This window comes from Mercenaria mercenaria, chromosome 4, assembly GCF_021730395.1.
Source record: "Mercenaria mercenaria strain notata chromosome 4, MADL_Memer_1, whole genome shotgun sequence".
Lineage (NCBI taxonomy): Eukaryota > Metazoa > Mollusca > Bivalvia > Venerida > Veneridae > Mercenaria > Mercenaria mercenaria.
The window spans coordinates 57,351,777-57,377,206 of record NC_069364.1 but is presented as its reverse complement, the minus strand read 5'-3'; the positions used below and the strand labels follow the sequence as shown (position 1 = coordinate 57,377,206).

At 36.3% G+C, this 25,430-nt stretch overlaps 1 protein-coding gene across 1 annotated transcript in view; it reads left to right on the top strand.

Moving 5' to 3' along the window:
* LOC123551826 (glutamine-dependent NAD(+) synthetase-like) overlaps positions 1–23,599 on the top strand; it is a 97,271-nt gene extending 73,672 nt beyond the window's left edge. Inside the window, exons 13-20 of the mRNA XM_053541385.1 lie at positions 721–889; positions 1,311–1,446; positions 2,044–2,150; positions 3,595–3,726; positions 13,435–13,504; positions 15,736–15,861; positions 16,513–16,689; positions 17,749–23,599. Coding sequence (XP_053397360.1) covers positions 721–889; positions 1,311–1,446; positions 2,044–2,150; positions 3,595–3,726; positions 13,435–13,504; positions 15,736–15,861; positions 16,513–16,689; positions 17,749–18,159 — 1,328 coding nt within the window. The 3' untranslated portion in view covers positions 18,160–23,599. The remainder of the gene's footprint in view (positions 1–720; positions 890–1,310; positions 1,447–2,043; positions 2,151–3,594; positions 3,727–13,434; positions 13,505–15,735; positions 15,862–16,512; positions 16,690–17,748) is intronic.
* Positions 23,600–25,430: the final 1,831 nt, after the last annotated feature.

The following is a 25,430-nucleotide window of genomic DNA, read 5'->3' as shown; positions in this document are numbered from 1 at the left end:
CATTACCGATATCGTTTTTCTGAATTAAAGACTGTGACTGAACACTACTTCTACCTGTTTGCTAGAGGTATAGGTGTAGGGTATTATATGTCTGAACCCAACCCAGCAGCTGTTTCCAGTCATTGGCTGGCAGAACAATAGATTCTATTTAACAATAATTTGATACCTTTATATAGATTTTAAGTTTTCAAAAAAAAATATGACCCCCCCACCCAACCGTTGTAAAAGAGGGCACACATTGTTTTGCTCAGTGTCTGTGAAGTCAGACTGTCTGCCCGTGGGTAGAACATTTGGTTTCCAGTCAGTATCTTCAGAATGGTTATGCTTCATTATGTAGTAGATGACCCCCTTAAGTTTTTAGGGTCACTAGGTCAAAACCAATCAATAAATGGAGATCACTTTTGCCTGCACTTGTCAAATTTCCAAGGAAAGTTGTCTGTTGTCAGCAGGTAACCATTTATGTTTTAGGGGTCAGTAGGTCATAGGTCAAGATCACAGCATAAAACATTACATACTAGGTCATCATGGAGGCATATGTGTTTTACAAACAGAACTTGTGTATGGTTGTGTTCAAGAAGTTTTAGAATTGTATGGAATCGGTTTAGTGCTTTTAATTTTTCTTGCATTACTTGTTTATACAAAACATACAACATAATTCAGTTTGTTTTAAAGCTTCTAATCCATGAGCAGAGCAGAGCTAAATAATATCTGATTTTACAGATGCACATGTGCTATCAGATGTTAGACGGGTAGTGTCTGACCAGAACTATTTCCCGACAGACCCCCAGGAGTTAGCAGGCAGGGTATTTACCACGTGTTATATGGGTACTGAGAACTCGTCTGAGGATACCAAGTCTAGGGCAGCTGAACTAGCTAAACAAATTGGCAGGTAGATAATACATGCTTCATTTCTCATTCAAATATTACAAGTTTGCTATATCCGTTCTTTCATTGTATGTCTTTTGACTTTTTCAGTTCAGTCATCTAGAGCAGATTATTTATCATTTGTTGCCTGTGGACCACTTTAAGTTATCAAGCAAAGGTTTCATTTGTTGTATCATTGAAATGATTGTTTTATCTTAGACTCATTGTTCTGGCTAGATCAAACAAAGCAGGGCACTAATTTTGAAAAATATTTGTTAGCTAATAATGAGGCTGTGCAATGTTTTAAAATGCAAGTGGACAAGAGTTTTTTCAAGACAGTTAAAACTCACTGGAAACATCCTATAATCATTATACTTTGATGCAATGTGGAGTGTTCTTTCTGTTCCATAATAAACTAAGTGACAAAGTGAAATATTTATTTCTAGCTTCCACCTGTCAGTGACAATAGACGTGGCAGTAGCAGCTGTTATCGGTGTATTCACAGCTGCACTCAAACTTGTACCTAAGTTCAAAGCCCACGGTGGAGGATTGAGGGAGAATCTGGCTCTACAGAATGTACAGGTCAGCTATATTGTACAGACTTTGACCTTTGTCCTTGCATGACCACATTTCAAGGTCAGATAGACTATGGCCTCTTGTAAGCAGCATTTTTATACACCAGTATTGAAAAAAATGGACGTATTATGTAATGGCGCATGCGTAATTCATGCAGAGAGCATAATTTTATAACCATGAAAGGTGTTGACTTTAAACTTGGCATACTGGCAATGAGACGATGTGCAGAATGCTTGAACCAGGACTAGGTAAAAGATCAAGGTCTCAAATTGAGTTCAGAGATCAAAGCTCTCCATCATATTTCGTGTCCAGAGCATAACTTACTGTCATTCAAGGTTTTGATCTCAAACTTACAATATAGGTAGGTGGTTATGAGATGATCTGCAATGTGCATGATTCTGGGTGGTAGGAACAGTTTCTGTGGTATACATCTTGGCTCTTTTTGGATATTGACTGGAAATATATTGCGAGACTCGAAATATATTGTATTTTACCCATGTTTAATTAAATGCGCCAAAGGCAGATTATTGTAAAAGAGTGATGTGATTGGAAGTATGTAATTATCTAGGTAGAAATTGTACTGTTAACATGTTTATGTTACAGGCTCGTGTTAGAATGGTTCTTGCGTACTTGTTTGCCCAACTTAGCCTTTGGGCCCGGGGTCGACCAGGGGGGCTGCTGGTGCTGGGGTCAGCTAATGTTGATGAAGGGTAAGTATCGTTGAAGTTTCTTGGTTTCACACGGTTCAGGTATTTGTTGTGCAAGGCTAATGTTTCTGTTTTGTAAACAAAAGTGTTGAACTTACAAAGTGAATGTGGTAATACCTCTTTCATACACCTATGTCATTTCAGATGTTTCTCTATTTAGATGAGTGACATTTTTTTCGATCAAGACTTAGTAGCTTTTCCCTGTAGAACTGGTTGCTTTACCCTGTAGGACTGGTTGCTTCACCCCGTAGGACTGGTTGCTTCACCCCGTAGGACTAGTTGCTTCACCCTGTAGGACTGACTATCTGTAGCCAAAAAATATCAGCTTACTCTAAGTGATTTCTCACATGCTTCAAAAAAAATCTTATTGTCACCCACTTAAACTTCAGATATTGATTAGCTTCAAACTTAAGGTCATTTGATTCTCAAATGTTGTATAGTAGAGAAAATAAAAGCAGTGGATTATAAAAGCATAAATGCAGATTTAGCCTGACTGGCTTCTGTATACTGTAAAAGCACATATCTTCGCTGAGTCAAAATTTCGCGAATTTGAACCTTGTGTACATTCGCGAGGTTTTAAATTAGCGAAATTGTAAAAATGGTATCGTTCTTGAATTTGAATTATACTTACGGTGAATATTTACGCAAGGCTTAATTTTCGCAAGATGTAAGGCCTCGCGAATATAGTGAAAATTAAACTCTGGCAAAAATATCTGCTTTTACAGTATCTATTTAAAAGAATTACCGTCTTATTGTCTCGGCAATATATGACCATTTTGTGTCGATTCGCCGTAAAACCCAACTCACTCACTGTCTTATTGTAACCAAACAACTTCCATGCACTTGCTGATCATGATTTTTTGCATTTGAGTTTTAAACCATAGAAAGAACTGTCTGAATTTCTATAGGCACACCTTGTTATGGGTTATGGTTCTTGCTTACACCTTTTGAGATGCTGCTTTTCAAGGATAAAAGTAAACAAGTCCTATCATAAAACTGCAAGATGGTCTGTTGACCAACACTTTTAGGCACTTCTTTCTTTTTGAACTTGATCGCTCCACAGTCCAGCAGTGATTATTTTTTAGATTTCATGAAAATGACCTGTAAATAAAACAGGCATATTTCTCACCCTAAATCCATCATTCCGTATGATTTAGCTAGTAATCATGGATTAGATCTTTAATGTATGAAATAAGATAGCTTCAAACACGTCCAACACCTTTAAATAATTCCCTATACATTTTCAACTAATCAGAATCCCATTGAGTTACTTTGTGAACACATGTTTCTCTTGTCCCAGCCCATCTTAAACTCACCAGTTCGAGTGTCAGGGTTTAATTTTACAACCCTTTTAAAGTTTCTGAGATAAATTAATATTTTCCAAAAGTCCATTTAAAACACATAACTGGGACTTGAAGTTGATTAAAGAAAAGTTTTCATTTTTCAGGTTACGTGGATACATGACAAAGTATGACTGTTCTAGTGCAGACATTAACCCTATTGGTGGTATCAGTAAAACAGATCTACGCAGGTTCATAAAGTACTGTAACAGTAAATTCAACTTCTCTGCTTTAGAAGGGTAAGTTATCAACAGTTTTACATTTGTCATGGTGTAGGACTTGAATATAAAAACAGGGAGAAATCGTGTAGTTGGCAGGCTAGGTCAGTTGATAGAGCATCGGAACAGTATTCCGAGGCCTTGGGTTCGAGTCCCAGTTTAATGCACATTTTTCTCACCCTTTGACATTTGGCGCCCAACATGGGACCGTGACGTCATTACACTGGTTAGTCAGTGACACCTGTAATTACTTATATATAAAGTAACTGCTGAGATTTGAGGACGATTTTCAGAAAGGTGGGGAAATATGTCACGGTATAGGACTTGAATATTAAAACGGGGAGAAATTGTGTAGGCGGCTGGCTAGCTCAATCAATAGAGCATCAGAACGATATTTTGAGGCCCCGGGTTTGAGTCCAGGTCTGGCTGCACATATTTCTCACCCTGTGACACATATTTGAATAAGTAGTGGCAAAAATTCAATTTATCAGATGAACTTACTTAATGTATTTGATGATTTATTTCATAATGAAATATCCAATATTTTTTTGTATATTTGCTTGGAAGATTCAGGTACATTAAAACCCTAATGATAGCAATTCAAGTGGTACATGGCAGTCTAGTAATTCATTTAGTCCCTGGCAGTTTAGTAATTCTTGTGTTACATGGCAGTTTAGTAATTATTGTGGTTCTTGACAGTTTAGTAATTCATGTGGTACATGGCAGTTCAGTAGTTCATGTTGTCTCTGGCAGTTGAGTTATTCATATGGTGCATGGCAGTTTAGTAATTCTTGTGGTCCCTGGCAGTTTTAGTAATTCATGTGGTACATGGTAGTTCAGTAATTCATGTTGTTTCTGACAGTTTAGTAATTCATGTGGTACATGGCAGTTCAGTAGTTCATGCTGTCTCTGGCAGTTAAGTTATTCATATGGTACATGGCAGTTTAGTAATTCTTGTGGTCCCTGGCAGATTTAGTAATTCATGTGGTACATGGCAGTTCAGTAGTTCATGTTGTCTCTGGCAGTTTAGTAATTCATGCGGTACATTGCAGTTCAGTAGTTCATGTTGTCTCTGGCAGTTAAGTAATTCATATGGTACATGGCAGTTTAGTAATTTTTGTGGTACATGGCAGTTTTAGTAATTCATGTGGTACATGGTAGTTCAGTAATTCATGTTGTTTCTGACAGTTTAGTAATTCATTTGGGACATGACAGTTTGGTAATTCTTGTGGTCCCTGGTTGTTTAGTAATTCATGTGTTACATGGCAGTTCAGTGATTCATGTTGTGTCTAGCAGTTTAATAATTCATGTGGTACATGGCAGTTTAGTAATTCTTGTGGTACATGGCAGTTTAGTTATCTATGTGGTACATGGCAGTTTAGTGATTCTTGTGGTACATGGCAGTTTAGTTATCTATGTGGTACATGGCAGTTTAGTAATTCTTGTTGTACATGTCAGTGTAGTAATTTATGTAGTCCCGGGCAGTTGTCCTTACATTTTCTGTGTTTGAAACCTTGAATAACTTGAAACATTTTGCTTGTCCTTTTGCGATTTCCAGTGATTGGTGCTTTATTTGAAATTACTCGAAATAAAAATAAACACACATTGCCTCCTCTATATGTTTAATAATTACCTTGCAAACAATTCTATCAGTACAACAAATGTAACAAAATAAAGTGATCATAAGTTAAATAATTAATAACTTTTTATGTCAAAAATAAGTAACCTCCTCAATGGGACCGGGTACGCCTGAGGCTCCTGCCCAGCTGATGAAGGTTAATGAACTTAACTGCCTTGCCAACAATTCTGAACATACTCAACAACAAAAATTAAATATGACAAAAATAAAGTTATCCGTTAAGTAATTAAAACCTAATTCAATCTTAAATACGCAGTAAAATTTTCAACGAGACAGGGTAGGCACAGAAGCTCCTGTCAAGTTGGTTTGAAGGTTCAATTCCATTTACATAGTATTATAATAATATTATAACAAGATGGGATAGTATTATAATAAGATGGGTTGTAACGGCCGCTCTAATTAAACTTGATAGGGTAAGCGCGAGGGCTCCGACCAAGCTGATGAAAAATTCACTCGACGGGAAGGAGACCAAGCGTGACATGCCAGTCAGTCCGAATAATCAAAAATCATACCTTAACGGAAAATATGTAACTGCAACGCAATGCAACAACTTAAACAAACTAAGGTTAAATACCAGTTGCGGTTCACGTTACTTGAGAGAAGTTTGGGACTATAAACAAGCGAGGCTCCATTCAAGCTCATAGTCTTTTTACTCACATTGTTGACGTCGAAAAACAAATCATCAAAAAGAAAGATAAGCAACCTTACATTACCTAAATCCAATTATTTACTACAGTGTTTTACTGTTTATTAATGCCTGTTACACAACCCCGAGCAATATAGGTCCTACCACACTATAAGAATCGGTCATAATACTTAACTAGGGAACGGCATCAAAACTGTGGTATTCTATTGCAATCTTACACTACATTACTAAATATTTACTGTAAAAATCTTTATTTTATTTAACGATGCCTTTTTACGCAACGCAAAGCAATCTAGGTCCTACAGTACTATAAGAGCCGGATAAAGTGATCCAAAGCAACTTCGAGTCATACGACTTTATTAAAGAATGGCATCAAACCTGTAATATTCTATTGCAGTCTAAACTAATTATTTACTGCCGAAAACTTTGTACTATTTACTGATGCCCTTTACGCAACTCAACGCAATTTGGGTCTTGCCGTACAATAAAAACCGGACCTGTTGACCCAAGGCAACTTCGAGTCACAACAGTTTATTAAAGAATGGTATCAGACCTGTAATATTCCACTGCAATCTAAACTAAATACTTCCTACAGAAAACTATTTACTGATGCCTTTTACGCAATGCAACGCAATCTGGGTCTACCGCACTATAAGACCCGGACCTAGTGACCCAAAGTAACTTCGAGTCATAACATTTTATTAAAGAATGGCGTCAAATCTATAATATTCCACTGCACACTTAACTAAATTCTTCCTACAGAAAACTTTGTGCTGTTAACTGATGCCTTTTACGCAATGCAATGCAATCTAGGTCCTACCGTACTATAAGAGCCGGACCTAGTGACCCAAAGCAACTTCGAGTCATAACACTTTATTATAGATTGGCATCAAACCCGTGACATTCCACTGCAATCTTAACTAAATATTTACTGCAGCAAACTTTGCACTATTTACTGATGCCTTATACGCAATGCAACGCAATCTAGGTCCTACCGTACTATAAGAGCCGGACCTAGCGACCCAAAGCAACTTCGAGTCATAACACTTTATTATAGATTGGCATCAAACCTGTGATATTCCACTGCAATCTTAACTAAATATTTACTGCAGCAAACTTTGCACTATTTACTGATGCCTTATACGCAATGCAACGCAATCTAGGTCCTACCGTACTATAAGAGCCGGACCTAGCGACCCAAAGCAACTTCGAGTCATAACACTTTATTATAGATTGGCATCAAACCCGTGACATTCCACTGCAATCTTAACTAAATATTTACTGCAGCAAACTTTGCACTATTTACTGATGCCTTATACGCAATGCAAGCAATCTAGGTCCTACCGTTACTATAAGAGCCGGACCTAGCGACCCAAAGCAACTTCGAGTCATAACACTTTATTATAGATTGGCATCAAACCTGTGATATTCCACTGCAATCTTAACTAAATATTTACTGCAGCAAACTTTGCACTATTTACTGATGCCTTATACGCAATGCAACGCAATCTAGGTCCTACCGTACTATAAGAGCCGGACCTAGCGACCCAAAGCAACTTCGAGTCATAACACTTTATTAAAATATGGCATCCAGCCTGTGAAATGTCACTGTAGTCTTAACTAAATATTTAGTGCAGAAAACTATGTACTAATTACTGATGCATTTATACAATGTAAATTAATCTAGGTCCTACCTAGCTATAAAAGATATACCTAGTGACCCAAAGCAACTTCGTCAAAACAAATTATCAGAGAATGGCATCAAACCTTTGGTCTTCTACTGCAATCTTAACTAAATACTTACTGCAAAATCTTTATACTATTTACAGATGCCTTTTTTGCAATGCAAAGCAATTTAGATCCTACTGTACTACGAGTGCCGGACCTAGTGACCCAAAGCAACTTCGAGTTATAACACTTAATTAGAGAATGGCATCAAAACTGTGGTATTCTACTGCAATCATATAAATACTACATAAATAAATTTTCACTGAAAAAATCTTTATACTATTTACTGATGCCTTTTATACAACACAAAGCAGTCAATGTCCTACCGTACTATAAAAACCGGACTGAGTGATCCAAAGCAACTTCGAGTCATAACACTTTATTAGAAAACGGCATCAAAACTGTGGTATTTTACTGCAATCGTAGATAACTAAATATTTACTGCAAAGTGTTTACTATATACTGATGCCTTTCATGCAACGCCAGGCAATCTAGGTTCTACTGTACTATAAGACCCGGACTTAGTAACCCAAAGCAACTTCGTGTCATAACACCTAAAACATTATGCTATTATGTATTGTAGTCTTAGGCAAAGCAAACTACACAACAGCGATTAAACTCATACAAGCAACGGTTTGCAAGAACGTATGTGGCAATTGCGATGCAACAAGCTAACTACATTATTGAAGCTGTCATGTCCCCTCGGGTACGAATTGGAAACGACCGACGAGAAATGATAGCTGAATGTCTAACAAAGATGCTCTAGATTAGATATAATTATAAACGCTTACTAAATGCATTTAATATAGATATCACGCAGTCTCCCCCCTGCCAACTTGAATTCTCCAATAATATATCATGATAACGTAGAGCGACAATTAAATTATTGTGTCGTAGGCTACCATAAAAGCATGAAATAAATAATTTTATCCCTTCAAAAGCAAGTTCCATAACAAGCTTTAAAACAATATATTTGTAATGAACGTTATCTGATTGAGGATCCAGAGTATACAAACACTTGGCATTTAAACGCACATAATTAGATAACACACATTAAAATTGATAACACATCTTATGTTACTGTTTATCTCCACACTTGCTGAATGGCATATTATCCGTGTTCCACATCTAATCATTGTCTTCAGCAGTCCAATACTTCGAGCAAATATGTGTGAAATCGTCTTTGGAAACCTTTTGATTTATTTGTACACTCATCCTCGTCAAGTAACGATCTGAAATATATGACTAGAGCAGAAAATCTGTCTCAACTCTCCTACTGAAACAGCTCGAGATAGAGAGAGGATAATATAATAATGTTGACAAAATGAACATATATGTGAATTATGTGGAACTGGTAAAGAAAATTAAATGCACTTCCTTTTGCTATGTCCTTGTTTACAGAAATTAAGAGCAAAGCATATTCTAGGAAATATTGTATCAATTTATGTCTACTCATTTATTATCCTTATAAGCAGTAGCAATAACTACAATAAAAATGTTGCCATGTACGCATACTATGATTTCATAGAACGTAAACGTTTGCTTTAAATATATTAATATGTACTATATACATGAAACTAAAGTATACGAGTTAATAGGTTTATATTATGAATAAGATTTGAATTTACGTCCCGTATTCCATAAATGTATACTGCTGATTGTATATACATGCATATTTTAATTTTGGGCCGGTGGCCGCTACATCAAATACACTTCGACATTATCATTGTCATATTAAGTTATACTAGTTATACCCGAAAGGGGCGTCAAGCAGTATACATACATACATACATATTGAAACTGGACGGAAACGCATTTTATAAAACAGAACATTGCAAACAGCGCCTTTGTAATCTCATTATGGGGTGTGGCGGGTGGGCAAAATTGTCAACTTTACATGTACTCGCTCAGCCAACGTACAAAAACAGACAGAGAGCTGCACGAGAATTCTCAGCTTTTTATGCAAGTTTAACGGACTGTTTACCGATATCAAATTTAACTAGCTACAGGCTTGTATAAACTCGGGTACCAATTTATAACGATAAGAGCAAGGGCAAGTATCGGTTTCATAGCAACGGACGTGACATTTGATTTCTCTAAAAATAAATCAAATTATTGTAAAAGAAAAATAATTTTTATTATTTGAAATTACTCGAAATAAAAATAAACACACATTGCCTCCTCTATATGTTTAATAATTACCTTGCAAACAATTCTATCAGTACAACAAATGTAACAAAATAAAGTGATCATAAGTTAAATAATTAATAACTTTTTATGTCAAAAATAAGTAACCTCCTCAACGGGACCGGGTACGCCTGAGGCTCCTGCCCAGCTGATGAAGGTTAATGAACTTAACTGCCTTGCCAACAATTCTGACATACTCAACAACAAAAAATTAAATATGACAAAAATAAAGTTATCCGTTAAGTAATTAAAACCTAATTCAATCTTAAATACGCAGTAAAATTTTCAACGAGACAGGGTAGGCACAGAAGCTCCTGTCAAGTTGGTTTGAAGGTTCAATTCCATTTACATAGTATTATAATAATATTATAACAAGATGGGATAGTATTATAATAAGATGGGTTGTAACGGCCGCTCTAATTAAACTTGATAGGGTAAGCGCGAGGGCTCCGACCAAGTTGATGAAAAATTCACTCGACGGGAAGGAGACCAAGCGTGACATGCCAGTCAGTCCGAATAATAAAAAATCATACCTTAACGGAAAATATGTAACTGCAACGCAATGCAACAACTTAAACAAACTAAGGTTAAATACCAATTGCGGTTCACGTTTGCGTCTATTATGACAACGCGCGAGCTAGATCAATCGGGCTTACAATAGTGTTAAGTCAAAAAACGTTTAAACTGATACCGATTAACGAATCTAACGCCCGGTCACCTTCCAGTCGATAGAATTTTCCCGCCACAATAAATTTTCAGAAATTTATCCCCCAAAATTCTTATCGATTGGAAGCCATGTTCTTAGAAATATAATCTTTTAAACACAGTTGCCAAATGCGATAGCCCAGCCCTGCAGCAAAGATTGTATTTACCTTATGATGTCTTTTAGCAGACAGAATCTTTCTTTCTTTAATTTATTTTTATTCATTTATTTACTTATTAATTCATTTATTAATATATTTATTTTAATTATTTTTGTTTTGTTTTCTAATAATATAAGATGTTATTTTCTGTTCAAATGCTGTCTTCTAATGTTGTAGTTGTTTATTAGCAAAATTATCCACAAAGACCCGCAGTTCTCTTCATGACTTACAAAACATCTAAGTGGCAACTGTTGTGGCAATGAACTGTCAATACGCTACTTTTAGGATGATAACAGTAAATCTAATGTTTATTTTAAAACGACATATTTATTCTGTACGTACACGGCCGATATATAGGTCACGCACACACCTGTTTGATATAAGCTACACGCCTCGTTGAATATGCCATGTCGATAAAGTAGAATGCTTGACATGTAACCGTTTACTCTATGTTTTTAAATTGCTGCCACTTATTCATCATTAAATATTTTTCTATACTGTTTTTTGTGTTTTCCGGCCAAAAGTTTGAATTATGTGCATAAAGTGATTTACCTGTATTTACTATAAAAACTAAGTAGTTATTTATGATCGTGCCATATAAAATTTCACATGTAATCCTGTATAAAATCAGCTGTTTTTATATAATTTTGTTGAACTTTCTGTCAATAATTTATCAAAAATGCTATAGAATTCCAGCTATATTTATTCTCTAGCGGTGCTGTAAGTTTGAGGCCATAATATTAAATAATGAACTTTACACGCATGTTTTTTATGTACGTGACGCCCAAATTTCGCGTGAGCCGTTTAAATAACTAATTACTAGTTTCTTTACTGTTTATTTACTTATACATCTTCACTACTACATTTTTCTGATATTCACTGCTAAATTTTCCTATGATGACTACCTCTTTCATACCCAGTTGTCCCGGACCGTGCACCAACCAGTATGTACTTTTGCCGTCCGATAGTAAACCCGTTCATCCTAGATTTTGAACTAACCTTACCATAAAACTAGGTCAATGTAATGATTCAGTTTCTACGGGACGATACTAAAAGGCGATACAAATGGGCCCGCAACCCTTCCTGCTTCATCTTCCCTATTTCTTTCTGTATTATACAAGAATTCAGTGCAACCGAGCAAAGATTTTTTGAATTTGAAGCAATCGAGAATAGGAAACTCTTGGTTAAAACCACCCATCTACTTTACCGTTATCACGTGCATATCGTTTCAAGGCGTTTATATTAGCTGGTGATTTGGCCGAGTTAATTATCCGAACTGAAAAACTCATCTTTGTGAACGCGATGTTTGAAGGAATTTACTTGCAAAAAGAGGATTTTTATACCATTATGCCGCCACACCCACTTTGAGAATTATTACATGGAATATTGCTACTTCTACAGTTATTAGAAAGAACTACATCAAAATTTGAAAGAATTTGTTCAAAGTCAATAACAATTGACCCACCAGAATAATCCTGTAGTAGTCTGTTTCCTCTATCGTCAATGTCACCAGTGTTGACTGTTCGACCTTCAGGTGCCACAAGTTCGCCAGCTGGCCTGCTTTCAAGGTTACACTCGTCGGCTTTTCATTTACGACGGACCTCTCGTATTATGCCTGTTCTCTTCGTTGTCGGTTGTTGTCAGACCAGCCCGCTTCTCTTATTACAACCTCTCGGCAAGCGTAGAGAATTAAATTCTTTATAAAATTGTCAACTCAAAATTGTCAACTTTACATGTACTCGCTCAGCCAACGTACAAAAACAGACAGAGAGCTGCACGAGAATTCTCAGCTTTTTATGCAAGTTTAACGGACTGTTTACCGATATCAAATTTAACTAGCTACAGGCTTGTATAAACTCGGGTACCAATTTATAACGATAAGAGCAAGGGCGTATCGGTTTCATAGCAACGGACGTGACATTTGATTTCTCTAAAAATAAATCAAATTATTGTAAAAGAAAAATAATTTTTATTATTATATATTTATATGGTTTTATTATTTATGACAGTAAAGTGTATGGTGTTTTTAATTGTATTAAACTAAGATAGAATGATTAATGTAATAACATTATGCATTCAAAACAGAGTTCCACATAAGCTGCATATTTGCATATTACCGGTAAATACATTTAGAATTTGGCAAAAAAGGCGTTTAAAATCAGACTAGCGTTGAAAAATGGGATCAGTAGAATTTTAAAGGATGTACTTTCTGTTTTGACACCCATTGCCAAAGGTATGACAAGCAGCAGTGTAGAAATTACTTGTGAAAATGCTGGTGGTAGAAAAAAGTTACAAAAAACAAAAATGTAAAGAGCTTGCACTTGATGCACCGTTGCTTGATAGTATATATTGTAGTAGTTAAAATGTACTAGGTGCAGTTATGAAATGTAAACTGTATTTGGGAAGCTTCTGATGATGATGACTGCCATTAGCAGTTAAAATGTAATTATAAGTTTTAATTACAATGTGAATAAATGAACTCACCTTAAAGAATGAGAAAACTGCAGTTACTCTTTAGACATTTTAAAATACCATTTGAAAACAGATTCTTGGGGTGAAATGCTTCTTGGAAAAAATAGGAGGTAAAATACCCTTTGACTTGAAATGTTGTCAGGAGCTCTGCAAAATGTACATACGTAGATTTTGTCAACTTTTTTCTGTTATAGAATATATAATGCTCCACCAACAGCTGAGCTTGAACCATTGGCAGATGGAAAATTAGCACAAACTGATGAGGTTAGTCAGTTATATTATTATATCCTTCATTCTCGAGGATTACTTAAAAACAGTCAGTGTTTTTTCTTCTTCTAAATTTCATAGTTAGCAAGAATGCTTGCAGTATCCAGTATACTGGACAGAAAAATACTATATAACCTGGTAGATAAGCACATAGTTAAATATACCAGTAAGTGTGCACCAAAAAAATACATGCATATAACCTTATGGTCAGCCTGTATGTGAAAATAAGTGCATGTCAGTTAAAATAACATGCATGCACATGAGACTGATAAAAATCAAAATTATTGAGGTTTACTAAGTATAGTGGTTAAACAATTTGATTTGAACATTAAAACTTAAATGAGAGTGTTACTATGTTTATGTTTGATCTTTTTCAAATTTGTGAATTATACAATCAACAGAAATAGATCTAGTTCACTGCACATTGAGTATGTTACTGTCATTTGCTTGCCTGAGGTAATTATTTTCCTTACTACCAAAATTGGCTCAAAGGGCTTTTGTGTAAGCGCATTTCTAAAAAGTAAGCACATGAAATGTTCTTGACATTATTATAAGGGCATATGCCTATTTTCCAGATTCTAAAGTAACTAAAGTTGCCAGGTCACCTTGGAATAAAATTTGTATAATGGTTTTTCAGTTTTTAGGTCAAGGATAGGGAAGGGCCTACAAATAGGTAAGGGCCTACAAACTTGATAGCATGATTGTCTCTAGTCAGTCAGTGATGTTCATTTGCCTTACAGTCATACTTACACAGCCAATTACCACTAATAGGCAGTCATGGGGTCATATGTGTTTACAGGTAGTTTTTTATGCCCCCAAAGGGAGGCATATTAGTTTTCAACTGTCCGTCCGTTCGTTAGTTTGTTAGTTCGTTCGTTCGTCACAACGTTAACTTTTTGCATGAAGGCACTTTACTCGCGAACCACTGCATCCAGGACCTTCAAACTTCACATGCTGATAGTACTTATTGAGTACACCATCCCTACTGACTTTGGGGTCACCAGATCAAAGGTCAAGGTCACAGGGGCCAACGTTAACTTTTTACATGAAGGCACTTAACTTGCGAACCACTGCACCCAGGACCTTCAAACTTCACATGCTGATAGTACTTATTGAGTACACCACCCCTACTGACTTTGGGGTCACCAGGTCAAAGGTCAAGGTCACAGGGGCAAACATTAACTTTTTGCATGAATGCACTTTACTCGGGACCCACTGCACCCAGGACCTTCAAACTTCACAAGCTGATAGTACTTATTGAGTACACGACCCCTACTGACTTTGGGGTTACCAGGTCAAAGGTCAAGGTCACAGGGGCCAACGTTAACTTTTTGCATGAAGGCACTTTACTCGCGAACCACTGCATCCAGGACCTTCAAACTTCACATGCTGATAGTACTTATTGAGTACACCACCATTACTGACTTTGGGGTCACCAGGACAAAGGTCAAGGTCACAGGGGCCAACGTTAACTTTTTGCATAGAGGCACTTTACTCTCGAACCACTGCACCCAGGACCTTCAAACTTCACATGCTGATAGTACTTATTGAGTACACCACCCCTACTGACTTTGGGGTCATCAGGTCAATGGTCAAGGTCACAGGGGCCAAGGTTAACTTTTTGCATGAAGGCACTTTATTAGCGAACCACTGCACCCACAGGGCACTAGACAACTTTTGGGGACAGGTACCCATACCCTCAGGAAGGGGAATTTTCCGTCATTTTGAGACAAAAAGGGGAAGTTTTTATTCGGCCCCAAAAATGGCCAAACGAGTGCCCTGACCCAGGACCTTCAAACTTCACATGCTGATAGTACTTACTGAGTACACCACCCCTACTGACTTTGGGGTCACCAGGTCAGAGGTAAGGTCACAGGGGCCAACGTTAACTTATTACATGAAGGCACTGTACTCGCGAACCACTGCATCCAGGACCTTCAAACTTCACATGCTGATAGTACTTATTGAGTACACCATCATTACTGACTTTGGGGTCACCAGGTCAAAGGTCAAGGTCACAGGGGCCAATGTTAACTTTTTGCATGAGGCACTTTACTTGCGAACCACTGCACCCGGGACCTTCAAACTTCACATGCTGATAGTACTTATTGATTACACCACCCCTACTGACTTTGGGGTCACCAGGTCAAAGGTCAAGGTGCTGCGGGGGCATTTGTCACCATTAGTGACAGCTCTTGTTAATTTTTTAAATCATCTATTGTTCACAGGAAGATATGGGAATGACCTATGAGGAATTATCTATCTATGGTAGACTGAGGAAGCAGCAGGGATGTGGACCATACAGTATGTTCGGTAAACTGGTCCATATGTGGAACTGGCTAACACCTGAACAGGTACAGTATAACATGAATGTATGGATTTAAGGTAAGAGGAGTTACCTGTCTATAAAATGCAAGGATTTGGACATCACTGCAAGATCTCTGTAAAACGATTCTGATGTTAAGCTAGCTTTCTCCATTGATCAGTTAAGTGTTGTTTTATCAGAAACAGAATTTCCAGTTTTGTTGAGCTGATCAGTAACTTCTGTTAATGTTTTTAACCACAATTTGTACCCATTCTTAGGCCATCAATCTGTATTTATTTTCTTTACATGTAAGGTATTTTGAAGAAACCAGTTATAAGTAAAACAGGCATTATCATGGAACTGGATTGTTCAGTGTTTGCAGGTAAAGTCTAGGGTGTTTACTTTAAAAGAATGCGATTTTATTTCTGAGACTAATATTGAGGTCGCTTTTATACTGTTATAATTCCCGGCATGCTCGCCCCCTTGATGAAATAATATTCAGAACTTCTCCACCATCATAAGCTGTCCCATATGACCTAAAATTATGTTGGTGTGACATTAAACCCATCAACCCCTCCCCTGACCTCCCCCCACCCCACCCCCCAAAAAAACAAACAAGCAAACAAACCCTGCTATAACTTTGTTAATAAACTATAGTGCATGCATGTAAGTAGAAACGCTAAAATGAATTGTTTTGCAGGTTGCAGACAAAGTAAAGCACTTCTTTAGAAGTTATTCTATAAATAGACACAAGATGACAACCTTGACCCCAAGTTACCATGCAGAGACTTACAGCCCTGATGACAATCGTTACGATCACAGGCAGTTTCTGTATAATGTATCATGGCCGTGGCAGTTTACTTGTATAGATACACAGGTATTGTAGTATTGCTACAACTTGTTAAGTTTGGTGCCTTCAAAGCAAGTAATTAGCATTACAGTTTTATATTCAGAGTCTAAAAAGTTATTACACTCAAGTTACACATACTACTTTCAAGTTACTGTTACCAACTAAAATTGCAGCTTCAATACAGATTTAGGCTGTTAGAAGGAAAGTTACTGTTTCAGTGTTGAAGAGTTACACTTACTAATTCACAGTTACAGTAACTAACTCAAAGTTACTAACATGGAGTTAAAGATACCTGTTGAGAATTAACTACTAGTTACTGTTACCTGTTCAGAGTTAACAGTTACTAACTCAGAATTACAGGTGCTAACAATTGCTGAGTTACTACATGTAACTCAGACTTATAGTTACTTACTCCTAGAAAGTTACACAGAGTTACAGTTACTAGCACAGAATAACAGTTACAAACTCAGAGTTACAGTTACCCTTTAGAGCAGTTGTTTTAAACTCAAGAGTAACAGTTTCCAATTAGAAAGTTGTTTACTGTGTGGTTCAGTTACTAAGTCAGAGTTACAGTTAACTAAGAGTTAAACAATAGTCAGACATCATATGTCAAAAATACTTCCACTTGAGGAGCTGTTGAATCTTACTTTGAATTATTATCTTGTAAGTTTTTGAATGTGCTTAAATTGTTCTTGGAATATTCTGGTATTTAAGCTTTGTAGCTAGATGCATTCACCTACAATTGAGTGTTGAAATTGTTACATAATTCCTGCAATGGGCAACTTAAACTTTCACTTTTAATTAATTTTGTCCACTTAATAAAGGTCACTGTGAAGTCACTTACATTCTTTGTGGACAAATTTTTGTGGATTGAGTGGTTGCATCAATTCACAATTTTAAATCAGAATAACTTTGCAATTTATTTTATCTGCAGAAGTTGAAGTCCATAAATTCATATCACCAGGAAATACATGTAGTTGTTTTGGTGTCAACCATGACATTTTATGTCCAGGAAATTAAATGTTTCAGCGGCATTCATTGAAATTAGGATGACTGCTTTTGATTTGAGTCGCTTTCTATTTTTAGGTAAAAAGATTGAAGAATTACGTACCAAGCAGCCAAGGGCAAGCCAGCAACCAGTCAGGTAAATTCCAGAAAGGAACCAGTCAAAACAATATGGCAGCAGGAAATGGAAATGTAAATAGTAACCAGTCCAGCTTCGCATCAGGCATTGTAGTGTCCTTGTCCAGTAGTCAAGGTCAGGGTCGTTTGAATAACCAATATGAGAACCAGTCCAGTCAAAATGCTGAGTGCAGTGAAGATATAACATGCAAACATGTTAATCAGAAACAAAATGAGGTTTTGCTAACAGCTAATCCTCTTACAGAAATGCCTGTTGGATGTAAAAAGTCCTTTTCAGAGATGTACCGTCAAGTTGTAAATGATGGCCAGATAACTTGTTATAAGAGACCAAGACTACATCTTATTGAAGTGTAACAGGATTTTATAAAAAATTTAATATGGATATGAAAGCCAACTGTTTTTAAACTATTTTTTTTTTATTTTTAACCAGAGTAATCAAAATTCATTAAGATTTTTCTAACTTTTAAATTAAATTTTATAAGATGATAGATTTGTTACATTTTAATATTGATGGTTTGTTGTTACATTGGAATATAGGTGGCTTGATAATTGTTATTTATTTTATTGATCAAAAATGTACTTCATAAAAAAATTCTGTTACTGTTCATATAGATATGCAATAAGACTTCAGTGAATAGCTATCCAGATTTTGTTTCACAAATTATCATGAATGTATGAAATTGAAATGAATGAAATTGAGGAATCATAGCACTTGTTTGAACATAGATTATAAAATTGCTAAAGTGAAATGAAGCATGTTTCATTCATTAACATTTTTAATGAATAATTTTATAATTTTGAAGTATTTGAATAGTTTATGTACTTCACCAGACCAGGGCAGTGTGTTTACAGAAATGTAATATTTTCTGTGTTTTAGACTGTTTTTAAAGGTTTTCTGTTAACAGATTTTGAATTTTGACATAGCCATTTAGATTTTATCAGATGTCTAGCAATCTCATCAGAGTCTGTAGAATTAAAGTAGCATTAGTTCTGAAAAGTTTAAGTGTGATTGGTGTTCTACTCAGAAATCATTAATTTTCGCCTTGGAATACTTTTCATGATTAATTCAATTCAGGAAATTTAATCCCAACTAACAGTAAATTTGCATTCATTTAATGCTTAAAGGTCAAACTTTGTATCCCCACTAAGTAGCCATTTTGGCCAAAACTGCAAAGTTTCATGTGCAAAATATTTACTGATTTGACAGTATGTAGAAACTAGTAGTAGACTGTCAAGTACAGGTGTTAGGGAATCTATATGTCAAGTTTCAAACATTATAAAGAACATTGTAAATTATGTCATTCTTGATGTATTTGTACAACATGTATAATATACAGATTTCTTTGCATTTGTTATTAAGTTTGCTATTCTTTTGAGTTTTGCTCATACATTTATGTATTGACATTTTTGACTAATTTATTTACGATAAGAATGTTTTTGAATTATTTATTACAATATTTACAAGAATGAGTGTAGAGTTTAGAAAATACAGGGTTATGATAGGATTCAGGGCTGGGAATTTCAGGGCTGGGATGAATTTACCTCGAAATAATTCTGGAAATATGTTGTATTTGAAACTTCATGGGCAGACTGTGTAATTTAACTTTAAGTGGGTCAGGGTAGAAAGGCTTGCTGTGTTCAAATCATAGCAGAATCTTGCAAGTATTTATGATTAACCTTTAAGAAAAGTAAGTAAGGAGTTTTTTAACCTTTAGCCTGCTGGCGGCAAGTAATTTTGCCTGTGCGACCAGTGCAGACCAAGATCAGCCTGCACGTCTGTGAAGGCTAATCATGGTCTGCACTGTTCACTTTTCAGTCTGTAAATTTTCATTGAACACCCCTTTGAATAATAAGTTGTACTGCCCAAATTGAATAATGTACAAGTCCATATTAAAAATTTAGCAGGGTAAAGGTTAAAATAGGCATCAAATTGACTTGTAACAGTGGGTATTCTTTTGATATTTGTACATCCAGTATCTGTTTGTTTTTTTGTTTTTTTTTTTGTTTTTTTTTGCTTTGTTTTGATTGATTTTAAAGCTACTTACTTAAAGTTGAGGTGAAATCTTTCAATCTGTTCATTTAGTTTTACAAATTCTGTTAAAGATGTTTAGTTTGTCTTTACCTGGTTAAATGAGGATGATTGATTAAAGATTATATGTGAGATTTTGAATAATGTGTACAGGTTTACATGATGTAAGTATGTATTGTGATTATATTGTTATGATGTAGTATTATTTAGATTATCAGGGGTGAAAATGAGCTTTCTTGAGGAAAAAAAAAAGAAAAAAGAGGAAAACTTTCCCCCTGTGGGTCATGGACGGCATTCTTGTGAGTGGTCCAAGGGGGCAAAGCCCCTCAAAGTCAAATGAACTGCAGGATTTAATTCCCCTTAGGAAGCCATTTTGTGCATGCTAAGTATCTCATTAATTTCCGACTGCTTTATAGAATAAGATAAAATCTGAATCAACCCATTTTATTTTCAGCTTTCTAGCAAAAATGTGGCATATGATCATTTTAAACAGTGATGAAAAGCTTTATTCAAATAAATGTGTTGCCTTGCTTTAAAACAACTGCAAAGAAGATTTATCAACTTGTACAAAAAAGAAAATCAACATGATAGTATAGACATAATGAACAGAGAACTTACAATGTTAAGGACAAGCAATAGTTAACAGTGTTAATTGTTACCTATGTAAGTGTCTAATTACAAATTTTTATGGTGATCACTTTTTGTTACCGATTATTTAGAACAAGTATTTCCTGAACAATGCTGTACACTGTTTAACTCTTCAAGAACTACAAATACAATGTCTTTTAGCAAAAACTTCAAAAACCTCTCGCTTGTAAAACAAAAAAGAAAAGCAACATGATTGCTAAATATTTAGATTAAATACACTATTACGCTTTCTTAAGACGGGGGCTCAAACGAACCAAATTTTGACAGTTCCCGACAGCTTGTGATCCAAAAATGGCTTTCAACGGAATACATTGCCAGCCAGAAATGGACTAAGGACATTCACCTTTCTGACTACTAAAGGTTGCAAGGACAGTCAGACTGAACTCACACCAACTATGAACATCTTGGTAATCAGGCTTATTTCATAGCTTGAATTACTTCAAACAAACAACAAGAAAGTACTTTGTTGACAAATTCTAATTTTCATTTTAACAAACACAACTTTTACAAATATATGGCAGCAGAGACAATCCAAAATTTTTTTGTTGACCATGAGTGGATAAACTGACTGCCACCATATTGGAACAGCTGACAAGTTTCGTACACCAGATACAAATTGACCTTGACTTATGGGCTGAGGCACCCATCAGTCAGGAGAGATGGTCCATCATTCAGTTTGGGCAGTACCACTTATTACTGAAATGGGTGTTCACTGAAAATATTCTGATTCAATAGCAAACAGTGCAGACCATGAACATGCACATCCGTGCAGGCAGATCTTGATCTGCACAGGTGGCAAAAGCAAAATCACATGCCGCCAGCAGGCTAAAGATTAATTCCCTTTGATAACCCAGTGTGATTGTATATTGCCATGAAATAATCATTTCATATTTACACTGCTGAATTGTTGCAATTTTATTAAGATGTTGAAGACTTACTTTTATATAAGGCATACCTGTGATAACATTACATTCCATTATTAATGGTATATTAACTCTGACCTGCTCTATCTGTTTATACATCTTACTTTATAGATTACTTTTGACAGTAATTGTTAAGTCTGAATTTTCTGTTGAACATCCAGTAGACTTGATAATGTCCCATACAATTTGAGGTGTCACTGTTACATTTATTGCAAAAATTAAAATTTTGTTGTTTTCTAAACTATTGAACTTTTGAAATTGTAAGTAGTTTCCTGTAGCTAAAAAAATTATTTTCAGTGTTTTCTTAGTATTATTGTTACTTGCCCTGCGAACAATGAAATTGGTTTATATAATCGAATTTTCAGTTATTAATATGTTTAGATTAATTTAGAGATTTGTCATTTATTATGCCCCCCCCCCCCCTTCGAAGAAGGAGGGGTATATTGTTTTGCAGATGTCGGTCAGTAGGTTGGTTGGTCGGAATGTAGACCAATCCGTTTCCAGATGATAACTCAAGAACGCTTGGGCCTAGGATCATGAAAGTTAATAGGGAGGTTGGTCATCACCAGCAGATGACCCCTATTGATTTTGAGGTCTGTATGTCAAAGGTCAAGGTCACAGTGACCCTGAATAGTAAAACGGTTTCCGGATGATAACTCAAGAACACTTGAGCCTAGGATCATGAAAGTTGATAGGGAGGTTGATAATGACCAGCAGATGACCTCTATTGATTTTGAGGTCAGTATGTTAAAGGTCAAGGTCACAGTGACCCTGCACAGTAAAACGGTTTCCGGATGATAACTCAAGAAAGCATAGGCCTAGGGTCACAAAAGTTGATAGGGAGGTTGATCATCACCAGCAGATGACCCCTATTGATTTTGAGGTCAGTATGTCAAAGGTCAAGGTCACAGTGACCAGGAACAGTAAAATGGTTTCCAGGCAATAACTCTAGAACACTTGGGCCTAGTTTCAGGAAAATTGATAGTTAGGTTGGCCATGACCAGCAGATGACCCCAATTGATTTTGAGGTCATTAGGTCAAAGGTCAAGGTCACATTGGCCAGGAACAGTTAAAACGGTTTCTGATCTTCTTGTCCAAAACCATAGGGCCTAGGGCTTTGATATTTGGTATGTAGCAAAATCTAGTGGTCCTCTACCAAGATTGTTCAGAATATTTCCCTGGGTTCAAATATGGCCCCTGCCCGGGGGTCACATGGTTTATATAGACTTATATAGGAAAAAACTTTGAAAAACCTCTTGTCCAAAACCACAGGGCCTAGGGCTTTGATATTTTGTATATGACATCGTTTAGTGGCCCTGGGGGTCACATGGTTTACATAGACTTATATTGGAAAAAAGTTTGAAAATCTTCTTGTCCAAACCACAAAGACTATGGCTTTGATATTTTGTAATGTAGCATCATTTAGTGGTTCTCTACCAAGTTTGTTCAAATTATCCCTCTAGGGTCAAATATGGTCCCGCCCCAGGGGTCATATGGTTCATATAGACTTATATAGGGAAAAACTTAGAACCTTCATGTCCATAAATTGCATCATTCAAATTTGGACCACATGTATAGTTTTGAGTGGCAAGATGAACCTTGACATGAGTTGACCTTGGTCTTGACCTAGTGACCTACTTTCACATTTATGTAGCTACAGCCTTCAAATTTGGACCACATGCATAGGTTTATGTACCGAAAAAAACATTGATTTTTACCTGTAACCTATTTCTCTAGCTACAGCCTTCAGATTTGAAGCACATGCATATTTCTGTCTACCGAAATGAACTTTGACCTTGAAATTGATCTAGTGACCTGTTTCACATTTCTCAAGCCACAGCTTTCAAATTTGGACCACATGCACATTGTATTGTACCGAAATGAAATTTGACATTGATTTTGACCTTGAGCTGGTCTTGAAATTTGAAACATTCAAAAATGGCTCAGTGGATGGCGCCAAGATCACTCTGTAATCTCTTGTTAGGTTAATAGGTTAAAGGTCAAGGTCAGATTAAACCAGAATGGTAGAACTTTTGTTTACAGTGAGCATATAATTTCTGTTCCTTGTGCAATTACTGAATGCATCAAGGGGGGCATTTCGTGTTCGACGAGCTCTTGTTAATTTAGCAACTCCGCCCTCACTTTGCCTGTAACCACGTTTGCTTGAATTTTTAATAAAACATGAAAAACTGTTTGCTTTATTTATATTTAATGGTCTGGTACCATTGACCCTCTAACTGGTCTTGTGTCTTTAATCCTATAATAATTTTAACATTAAAAAGGTCAACTTCACAAAGAAATTAAATAAAGTGGCAGCAGCCTGCAGCCTATTTCTTTGTATTGAAGTTCAATTTTTGTTCAGTTGTGAAGAAAGCTTTGAATTACTGTTGAAAATCTGCTTACTGGGAGAAAAAGGTTTGTCGCCAAAACATTAGTAAAGTGATAGCAAGAGTTATCAGACCTTTATCATTAGGTTAGTGTTATATCGGCGGAGGTGTGTTAGAAGTTTATATCAGTTGGGATTTATAGTTATTGCGATTCTAACTCGCTGACAATTGCAATAGAATCTTTGGAAAGAAATGCCATATGACAAAGAGGATAATACTTTAAACAAAATTATAGCAAGTTATTAATCCCCCGCTGTGGCGGAGGGATTATAGGAATGGTCTGCATCCGTCCGTCCTTCCGTCCGTAACAAAATCGTGTCCGGTCCATATCTCCTAAACCCCTTGAAGGATTTTCATAACTTGGGTCAAATGATCACCTCATCAAGACGATGTGCAGAACCCATGAGTCAGCCTTGTCAGTTCAAGGTCAAGGTCACAACTCAAGATCAAAGGTTTGAGCCTGCCATTTTGTGTCCGCTCTATATCTCATAAACCCCTTGAAGAAATTTTATAAAACTTGGGTCAAATGATCACCTCATCAAGATGATGTGCAGAAACCATGAGTCAGCCATGCCAGCTCAAGGTCAAGGTCACAACTTAGGGTCAAAGGTTTTGAGCCTTCCATTTTGTGTCCGCTCTATATCTTCTAAACTCCTTGGAGGATTTTCATGAAACTTGGGTCAAATGATCACCTCATCAAGACGTTGTGCAGAATTAATGAGTCAGCCATGTCAGTTCAAGGTCAAGGTCACAGCTAAAATCAAAGGTTTACCCTTTCACTATCCATAGCAGTGGCGGGGGATTTAGCTGTCTTTCAGACTGCCTTGTTAACTTTTTGTCATTCAGTTGGTATAATCATGCAGAAAGCATATCTTTTGTTTATTTGTTTGTTTTCAGTTTATTGCCATTTTTCAACAGTATTTCAGTTTTGTAACGGCAGGCATTTAGCCCAACAAGTGTTCCTGGGTTCTGTACCAGTACAAACCTGTTCTCCGCAAGTAACTACTAACTTCCCCAGTTGAATGAGATGTAGAGGTAGAGGATGTATGATATCATACTCTATGTCTTTTATCAAATTGTCACGAGAGAACATTCGCAGACAGTTCTGGTGCCATATACAGATGACCAGACTGTGTGCTAAACAAGTTTTAATCACAAAACCAAAACTCTTTTGTCAGTTCTGAAAGCTAACAAAAAAGTACTAGGAAGAATTTCTAGGTGTTCAGATACAGCATAGCACCAATAATTTGAGCTGCGCCATGAGAAAATCAACATAGTGGCTTTGCGACCAGCATGGATCTAGACCAGCCTGCGCATCCGCGCAGCCTGGTCAGGATCCATGCTGTTTGCTTTCAAAGCCTATTTTCATTAGAGAAACTGTTAGCAAACAGCATGGATCCTGACCAGACTGCGTGGATGCGCAGGCTGGTCTGGATTCATGCTGGTTGCAAAGCCACTATGTTGGTTTTCTCATGGCATGGCTCGTATATAAATTCAATCAAAGAATTCATGCAGATCACAATTTTAGGAAATGTGACTTAACCCTTTATAATTATGTGCCCTTGGATTCTTGAACTACACGTATTATTTAGTGATAATTTGCAATGGTAGATGTTTTGGAACAATTATATATGGTAA